Genomic DNA, 10,309 nt, shown 5'->3' with positions numbered 1-10,309 from the left:
TTTGTTGACATTACGTTAGAACAATTTCCGAGCAGGCGCTCTTACATTAACACTTTGCGCATATTCAAATCTTGCCGAAAAAAAAATAAACGTTTCTTGGCTGGCTGTTTTTAACAGTGAAGGATTTTCTAGATCTTCATCTTATATAAATTACGAAACCTACGCTTGTTGCATGTGCGCGTGTATTTGGCTTTGCAGCTGTACGTGTATCGTTTTTATTAAAAGCAACGGTAAGCTGTCATGTTCACCTAAGGTGGTTGTTTGCTGCTCGGCTGCGTTCTATGCTGCTCTGGCTGTTTGTCAGTTAATAGTGATAAGATACGCGTATTCGCCGCTGGTTACGGACTGCGCGAAAAAGTAAGCACTTATCAGACGCCACGAAAATGCCGCATCACATTTTGTTGGCTTGCACTTGAAAATTGCAGTCAGAGAAAAAATCAGCTCACCCACACAACAACGAAGCATATAGAGACAAACTTCCAAGTCTGAGCATGTGTGCCAACAAATGAAGAAAGCTTTCAATCAACCTTTAATTTGCCGAGTGCAAAGTGTTCGCTTTTATTAAAAAAAATATTGCTGTATTATTTATTTATTTTTGTTGATTCCCACTTGCTTCGCTCTCACTCTCATCATCTCATCAACAGGTGATACTGTACACTCGTTGCGATTCCCGTAACTGTTAATTACTTAAATACAGCAAGTTTGCTTTGTAACTATTTCACGATTCCAAGAGGCTATCGTGGATTGCAGTTCCAATTTGATAAGTAGACAACCGCTTATCTAACAAAGGTTCGAGTGTCTTCTATTGTTTTAATATCGGCACCTAGAAATCAATGAGTTGACAGAACATTTTTCGGGTGAATAATACTCCGCTTTTGTTAAATAAAATACTTTTGTGTTAATTATAAATTGAACGAGCCAAATATGCTGAACATAATTGCGGTCAATAATTGGGTAGAGAGTGACTAATTCGTGATTTTTACTTTATCGCTAGAATCACAATCGGCAGCCGATAATTTACACGAACCTCAACAGCACCCTGAAGAACTAGTAAGCGGAAGACACGCCGGCAACCGCTACTCTCTGTTTATGATTTATCAAAAGAAATTACTCTTCGTTTTATTCGTTCTCGAACCAGATTTTACTAAATAAGTTAGTTTATACTAAATTTTGACCCACTTAAAAAAAAACTTCAAATTAGATTTGCTTAAATTGTACACCTTTTGCAGTGCTATTTTATTTCATATTATCAGAATTGCTTTGCTTGCTGGTAGGATCTAGTAGCTTTAAAAAGCTAAAGAGCATTTTTCAAAACTTATGGTATATATTTAAGAGTTAAGTACGCTTAGTTAGATGTCTGCATTAATAAATAATTTTCATGCGCTTAAGCAACAAAAAATACAAATCGGTATATTACTTTCTAAATACCATGATAACAGTAACTGTATACCCAATATATAACTATTGCTAATAGTTTATGCAAAAATGCATATAAATATTCAAACTTAAAATTCAGCAAAGCTTTTAAAGCATACCATGGTACATATCCCTTTTTGTGGTTTACTTAAACTTTGTTTTGACAAATGCAACGCTGACCGAGCGTAATAGGTGGGATAGCCTTTGTTGATTTGACGTGGAGGTTGTATCATCAGCCTGGCAGAGAAGCTTTAAAATATTTGCGTTAATTAAGTAATTAATAAGTTTTTGGTTTAAATCACGCCACCCTTCAAGACTGTCACGAGTTTGCTATTACTGATATACTTAGAAAATTAAACCAACTTAAGTTAATGCTAGACTATTATAAAACTACGGTATTCGGACACTTCGAGCCCCTTTTAGCAACAAGGCCATTTTCTATGTCTAACCAATTAATACATACTCCCGATATATGTTTTGTTTAACATATTCGGTACCACATCTTTGCTCTTTTAACTTGTATTATTCATGATTATGAGTGGAACCTCGGTGTAATCATTATGTAGTGGCAGGCCGGACTCACTGCTCTCCGTTGTTTCTGGAAGTACTAGACGAGATTCACGTTTACGCTGACGGCTGTAACGAATACCATAACTGAAGTAGATCAGCAGTCCGATAGCTATCCAAATGCCAAAGCGGACCCAGGTCATTACGTCCAGACGCACCATCAGGTAGACATTGATGAAGATTGACAGTCCGGGCAGCCAAGGTACCATTGGAACTTTGAACGCCAATTGTGTGCTGGAGCGCGGTTGACGCGAAATTATGAACAATATCAGTGGTAGTGGCAGACCAGTGATGACTAGGAGAACAATATAAGGCGGAGTTATATTTTGCGGTTCGATTTCCACCTTTTGAAGAAAGTGTGAGAATACAAAGCACCAAGAAACTGAAAGCCAAAAACGATAGAAAAGTTATTATAATGACAACGTCAGCACTCTAAAGAATATATAACTTACAGTATAATGTTATCATAAAAGTCACCAGCCTACTACTCTTTCCATTTGCCAATGTTACATTGTTGGTGTTGAATAACTGTCGCCAAAGATTGCAATTAGTTTGAACGCGTTCGGCTAAGGAACGTCCATTCCCGATACTACGACCATCTCTGCGGTCTTCGCCGTCATAGCGTAATATGAGCACACAGCTCGCCACCATCGAGTAGGCTAAGAGCGTGCCAATTGACATGATGCTCACCAGCTGACTGAGTTTGAATATGGCAGCCAGCAACCCCGTGAGCACGCCAGTAATCAAGGTGCCTTTGAAGGGTGTTTTGAAGCGCTGGCTAATCTCTCCCATGCACTTGAAGAGCAGTCCATCTGAGGCCATCGCAAAGACAATGCGCGGCAATGGGAACATGGCGCCCATCATACTGGCACAAAGACCACACAGCGCACCAATTGTTACCAAATACTCAGCTACCCACCAGCCATAGCGACTGAAGACATGCGGCAGTGGTGCTTGTTCGTCCTGCTCGAAGTAAGGTAGCATCATTGTGAGCACGGTGGAGACACCAAAGTAAGCGAGGAAAATCATTGCAAGCGATGTGACCACCGCAAAAGGAATGGATTTTTTGGGATTTTTGGCTTCTTCACCGGCCGTTGCGATACAATCAAACCCAATAAATCCATAGAAACATACCGCAGCACCGCGTATGATGCCCGTAAGACCATATGGGTTGAAACCGCCATTACCGTAACCTTCAGGAACCTCCGATTTCGGTATAGACCAGTTGCTGAGTGAAACTGTGTGACACAAAAGTATTGATATAAGTATATAAGATATATATATTGTATATTAGGGTGGAGCGAAAAATTTGTAGATTAGAAAAAATAAAACTTTTGGAAAAAAAAATATTTTTTTATAACTTCTTGAGGCGGCACTTTTAAAGTAAATTTCGAGTTAAAATTTTTTTTGGACAAAAGTGTTCTAGAGTTCTCTTTTTGGCCTATTAATAGTTATCAATTAAAAAAAAATTTTTTTTCGCACCACCCTAATATATGTATATATATATATTATATAATCCTTTAAATATATGTAGGAATGCTGGTTAAGGCTTTACCTTTAAAAAGCCCGGCGATTATTACAAAGAGCACAACACTCAAATTTAGGAATGTGAAGACGTTATTCAAACGAGACGACTCCTTGGCACCCACTGCAATGGCGAATGCAAAAAGCACCGTAACGATCAGCGCAAAGAAATCCGGATAGTCCCCAAGACCCTCGATGTTCATAGCGAAGTTCTTACTTAAATAATCACGCATCGCATAATTAAAAAGTTTGTCCAAGTAAGTGCTCAATCCCTTGACCACACTAGCGCCACCTTTAATTACACATAAGAGAGGAAGAGAGTAAAAGTAGTTATCATTCTGTTGTAATTTGAGATTACGTTAAAACTGACACTGAAAAGAAAAGTTTCATGGCGAAAATTAGCACTACCATCGCTTTCGCACACAAGCCAGTTAGTATTGGCTGAAACCGACAAGAAACCTGTACATACTAAATATCCCAAGAGGTCCACAATTATCAATGGCATGTGAGTATGAGCTTGCAGTTGTTGGTGTGTTTGTGTAAATATTTTAAATTGGACATCAAAGATCGAAGTGAGATGGTGATTCCAGAGCGCACATACACAGAAGCATGATGTTTTATTCGATACGGATACATATGTATGTATTTACGCACATAATATATACATATACATACATCAGCATTAAATTGAAAAACGCGACGTAAATTACACTCAATTAAGCGTACTCCAAAGTCGAATTGGAATCGGCATCAAATTAGGCAAAGACTTTTCTACATGTGCGTGCAAATTCAACGAGTTGTTAGGGCTCAAGCACGAACGACGTTTTGAAGTTATGTACTTTTTTTTAAAATAAAATGAACCGATTACTCACCGATTGCATACTCCAATATCAGATTCCAGCCAATAATGAACGCCATGAATTCGCCGATTGTCACATAACTGTATATATATGCCGAACCAGCTTTTGGCACACGAGCGCCAAACTCGGCATAGCAAAGGCCGGCAAATATCGATGCGATAGCGGCGATAAGAAAACTTATAACGACCGCAGGTCCAGCATAGACCTTCGAAACTTCACCAGCAAGCACATAAACGCCGACACCCAATGTTGAGCCAATGCCGAGTGCTGTGAGATCAAATGCGGATAGTACCTTGGCTAGTTTGGATTCGGTTGTATCCTCCATGGGTTTGCGTCGTGTTAGCACATGATAGGCGCCGGATATACTGAGCGAAGGCATTCTGGCGGTGAAAATAAGAAATTTGTATTTTACTTAGGATCATTAGTTGGCGAAGCACTTCGTTAAGTAATAAATATTTTGTATGGCGTGTTTACAATACATTGTTGCTGTGACGCTTTTGAAAAAGATAAGTCACGTTTATGTACGAGTACTATTGGGTTTTAGGGGTGCACGGTGCAACTAAAATTTTAAAATGTTCGATACATATGTACGTATGTATGTATATATTTATCAATTTATTAAATAAAATTTCAAATACTCCAGTTTCTACAAAGAGAAACAAATAAAGCATTTAGCACGTTTGAAATTTGAACTATGCGCGCTGCTAAACAATATAAAGTAGAAATTAGAGGCTTTAGTCGAAACTGAATATGTACGTTATATGTACGGTTACAAGGTGTCACACGACCGAAATTATAAAACAAAAACGATCACAAATTACGGTTAGTATACCGTTGGAATAAATATACAATTATCAAACAAACAACAATACAATTTCTACATTATTTTATTAACACCTTTTTTGTTTAGCTTTTCGTAGAAATTAAATTTGTATATTGTTCAATTAAGATTTTTATAGATTATGGCTATATTGTACAATATATAAAAAATAATATTTATTAAGCGTGTGCGTGAGCGTTTTATATTACTCGGGCTGCTAACCAATTGGTAAGTTGAAAAACGCAAGCTCCCCACTGTGTGCAGCATATTTTCGGCAGATACGCGTCTGAATTTTGCTGCAGTAAAAATTTATTAAAGAAATCCAATTTCGCTTTAAAATTGCATTTTTGGGCGTTAAGCATGCAGTTCTTTGTGGCGTGCAAGACCTTCGAAGAAGTGCTGATGTAATTGCAAGCAGAAATTTTAGCGCGGCTGAATGATGGAAGCATATATATTTAATTGTTTTTTTAAATATATATATACCATTTGCAATACAATTACTCTTATTAAAATTTAATTTTTAAAAGGTTTATTTCAACGCTCGCAACTACGAATGCAACGCACTAATTGGTCGTTCCAAACAACATTTAGCTTAAATTATAAATAACAGTGTTTTTATTTATTTTTCACATAAACAAATACCTTGCTTACGTTGGTGTAAAATTAATAAAAATCTCTCGCACTATTTAATTTTCGACTTCCACTATTACAGCACACAATGCCACGTATTCCCTTGTGTATCCTTTTTGAGCGTTGCTGTCGTAGTTAAAACAATTGTCTTGCATTTAAATTCAGCACACTAAAAATCTATCACAGGCAATTACTAATCTGTTGCGATTCGTGAATGCCAATAGTTTGAGATCTTTTGATCAATTGGCTTCTTTGCGGCTTGAGCGTCGGTGACGATTTGACATGCAAGCGGTACATAACACATCTGCCAAGTCGCAATCCACTTTTGTAAATTACTGAAAGCTCGATATTTTAGCGCGTAAAATAGTAACGTAACCAAAGCTTTTTCATGAAAGCTTTTACTTGGTAGCTGGTAAGTAATGTATACAAAAATGTGAATGAAAGATTTGAAATGGGGTTGAAAAGCTGTGTGTTATGCTGCAGCGAGTCGTGTACGATTTTTTTGATATTTTGGAAAATTTCGCTTAAACATTGTCTTCGGACGCATTCAATCGCAGCCTTATTGAATTGTTTAAAGGATGATACTCATTGATGGAATAATAGAAAATTACAATCAATAATTAAAACTTTGTGAAAAAAGATGTAGCAGCTAATCTTAAGCTCTAAGCTGGATAAGCGAGAAGAAGTATCAAAATAATAGCGATACGATTACGCCACGAAACGTCATAGACCAAATTTTCAACATCCAATATAATTCTTTCGTTTATGACGTCGCAAGCTGTTGCATTTTTCTATCAAACTAACACCATAAAGGTTACAGCATAAAATTGTCGTGTCTACACACACCAATAATTCTAAAATTCAAATATCGGTTGATCCAAGTATAACTACTGTTTTCAATAGCCTTTTTTTTGACAGATTACGTATGAGTCGTGTCAAGCTGTTATGTTATTTTTATTCAGTATTGTTTCGCATTTTATCACGAAAATCGTTAAACTTTATTACGAAAATTCACGTACTATAAAGAATGTGTTTCGCGCTTCGCTTAACTTATGGTCAACATATAAGTAATATCCGACCGAATAGACCACGTCCAGCACGCAGTGTAGAAAATATAGCGGCCGTAGCTGAGATTGTACCGAGGACCGTGCAGAGTCGATTCGGCGCCATTTGCAGCAACTTGGACTGACGTATGAAACGACTTGGCGCATTTTACGTCGAAATCTTAAATTGAAACCGTACAAAATACCGCTTGTGTAAGAACTGAATCCGTTCGAACTTCCCAAGCGACATTGCTTCGCTCTATGGGCTCTTGAAAAGTTACAAGAATATTCAACATTTTCGAGCCACATTGTTCAGCGATGAGGCCCATTTCTAGCTCAATGGGTATGTTAACAAGCTTAATTGCCGCATTTGGAACGAAGAGCAACCTGAAGAGATTCAAGAGCTGCCATTTCATCAATAAAAAACAACGGTTTGGTGTGTTTTGTGGACCGGTGGAATCATCGGTCCACATTTCTTCAAAAATGATGCCGGTGAGAACGTAACCGTTAATAGCGACCATTATCACGCCATGATTACCGACTCTCGTGATCTCGTCGACATTTCGTTTCAACAAGACGGCGCCACTTCCCAAACATTGCATCAAACAATGGATTTATTTGGAGAACACTTCGGGGATTGGCCGCCAAGATCGTGTGATATCACACCGTTAGACTTTTTCCTGTGGGGATATGTAAAGTCTAAAGTCTATGCAGCCAACCCCGCTTCAATTCAGAATTTCGAGCAAAACATCACGCGTGTCATTCCCCAGTTACCAGTCGTAATCCTCAAACGAGTCTTCGAGAATTGGACTCAACGGATGGACCATTTGGGACGTACTCGGGGCTAACATTTGAGAGAGATAATCTTCAAAAAATAAACGCCGAAGAATGTTTTTTTGAATGATAATAAACATTCCCCATTAAGTTTGAATTTTCTGTGTTTTTCTTCTTAAAATAAAGTAGGGAACCTCGAAATGGATCACCCTTTATATTTATGAATATTCAAATTATTAGCTTTTATTTTATTTGCCGATTAGAATACAAGGAAAATCAATTTTATCGGTTATGTACTTACATACATATATATATATATTTTTTAATCTTTGCATTATACTTTGGAAAAAGCACGTAAAATTGCTATGACTCATACTTAGCTTCTTTCTTTTCTTTTTTAATTTTTCAAAGTGCTATTCTATATATTGAGTTACCGTGTTTTACAGACAACAAATATGCAATTTAACACGGCAACTCTGCGTAAACTAAAATTTGCCAACAATACATTTCATATATGTACGTCAGTGCGCTCTTATCTTTCACTCTCTTCTCCGCCGCCAAGCATGTGCTGCGCTCTCTTTCGTTTACTAAACCTCACTACTAGCTAGTGAATTAGTAAGTCAACGGAAAATATTCAATAGTTTGTATATATGTCTCTAGGTCCACTTCCCACATGGCATAGCAATCATATGAATGATAATTGAATTTTGTTGTTGTTGGGGGAATACGTCTGAAAGCCTAAATTTAGTTTCGCGTGTAATAAAAATAGCATATCGAATACACTCTCGCACAAATGTATGTATGCATTGATATGCGTTCGCTGCACATTTGCCTTAGTGAATTCCGTCAAATATTAAATAATCGCCGTTTGGGAACGCATTGTATGCCCGACCGAATTCAATTCTTCTAGCCAGCTGCAACGTAGGCAAGGCAATATGGGCATTTATATGAATATAGGTGCAAATACAACCATACAAACATGTACCTACATACATATATGCGTCTTCTATTCAACCTATCGCTGGAGCCGCCAACTAAGAATCTAGCACGGCTGCTTCACTTACCCGCAACTTTCTAGGAACTCCTCCATTTCTGTGTCGAGTTGTTGCTTACTTTCAATTCACTTTATTCAAAATATGTGTGTTAATTATAATTTTATTTTTGCGAAATCAAATAACTTCCGATTATATTTTATTGGTGATTAAGTAATAAACTATTCACTAAATACGCGGCGAACGGTAATAGATGGAGCGTGCTCATGCTGCGTTTCTACTTGTGGACAGTTCACATGTGAATATCGAAACTTTAGGTGTTGTCTAAGAAATATAAGATATAGCTATTATGCACAATCGGTATCGAATGGATAAATGTGGTGGCTTTTTCGCCGGTCGCAGCGGTTTTACTCTGCAAAGAGCACGTGCAATTGGAACAGCTGACGTGCGACGAATTAAGAGAGCGCAAGAGTTACCGCCCTGTTTGCGAGTCAAAAAAAATGTAAGCACTATTAAAATTAAGATTTACAAAATTACTGCTTATCTAACCAAAACTGAAGTGTTTATGGAAGCGCGCTCGGTTAGTTGGCGAATAATAATTGTTCAATTACTTTGTACTCAGAGTATGTAAAAGCTTTTGGTTTGCAAAAAAAACTACTGTAAACATAAATGCATACAAATATAATTTTGTTTTTAATTAAGGTAGGTCACTCTACGCTGCAACGCGCTCTTGCTATTGCACCTTTGTTGCTCTCTCTGCTTGCTTGTAGTGAAACCAGCGAATGTAAATGTACATTCTCTGGTGAAACGTCAATTGAACGCCGCTTTACTTTCTTAGAGTAAATTGTTTGCACCGCCATGTGAGTGCGTGAAATATACAGCCATATGTATATATGTATGTAAGAAAAGGTCTTCTTTCAAATGATAGTTCATTGGCGCGAATTGCATCAGCAAATTTTTCAACAAAAATCTACGAACTAATTATATTATAAAAATGCAATTAGCGACTTCAAGCCTTAAGTGTAAGCTTTAGTTATTGTTTCTTGTTATAGTTCTTTCTTGACGGCTTAAATTTCTGTAAACAAATATAAAATGAGACATTATGAGTACTGCAAAGAAAAAAATAATAAAAATATATGGGTTGAAAATTATAGTATTTCTTTCAAACCGTTTATTAAAAGAGACATATGTACATAAATATAGCGTATGCAAACATAACGCCGTTTGTTTGTAATTTGTAGTTGCATAAAAAGTAGCTGTGAGCAAGTAGCTAAGAAATGTAAAAGCAGGGAATGTTAATAAATATGCATTAACATTCGCTGTTAAAAGCTACGAGAAAGCTTTCTGCTAAATTAATACTCTGTACAGAGCATGTTATTGTTAACTAAATTTCGTATATATTTATTTGTCGCGAGTGGTTTGATTTGGGGGTTATGTTCCACACTAAATACAGAAACATCTTAACTCAAATTATGAAAATTAACTTTAAATGGAAAATCAGCTTAACGTTGACTGATTAGATTTGTTGCTTTTAGCACGCGTGAGTATACGCACTTAAACTAAGAAAGCGCATGTATGCTTTTAATAAATTAAGTGCTAATAATTTTTAATTCTATATTCACACAAGTTTGAGAGTAAAAGAGATCTGTAAATGTTATATGTAAAAATATGTTAAAGTAAAAC

The 10,309-nt window shown here is 36.8% G+C and overlaps 1 protein-coding gene across 2 annotated transcripts; it reads right to left on the bottom strand.

Moving 5' to 3' along the window:
- Nucleotides 1–1,197: 1,197 nt before the first annotated feature.
- LOC106621974 (cationic amino acid transporter 2) lies at nucleotides 1,198–8,994 on the bottom strand. Of its 2 annotated transcripts, none has more exons than XM_036360753.2 (5): nucleotides 8,699–8,994; nucleotides 4,380–4,747; nucleotides 3,539–3,799; nucleotides 2,436–3,221; nucleotides 1,198–2,365 (listed from the first exon to the last, which is right to left on the bottom strand). In XM_036360753.2, the coding sequence occupies exons 1-5, from the start codon at nucleotides 8,722–8,724 to the stop codon at nucleotides 1,929–1,931; spliced, it is 1,878 nt and encodes a 625-aa protein (XP_036216646.2). In that variant the 5' UTR covers nucleotides 8,725–8,994; the 3' UTR covers nucleotides 1,198–1,928. The 2 variants fall into 2 exon arrangements, with proteins under 2 accessions (XP_036216646.2, XP_036216647.2); XM_036360754.2 differs by lacking the exon at nucleotides 8,699–8,994 and adding an exon at nucleotides 5,830–6,097.
- Between the last annotated feature and the right edge of the window lie 1,315 nt (nucleotides 8,995–10,309).

This window comes from Bactrocera oleae, chromosome 6 (genome assembly GCF_042242935.1).
Source record: "Bactrocera oleae isolate idBacOlea1 chromosome 6, idBacOlea1, whole genome shotgun sequence".
NCBI classification, from domain to species: Eukaryota; Metazoa; Arthropoda; class Insecta; order Diptera; family Tephritidae; genus Bactrocera; species Bactrocera oleae.
Note: the sequence above shows the minus strand (reverse complement) of the source record. Positions and strands in the feature narration are given on the sequence as shown.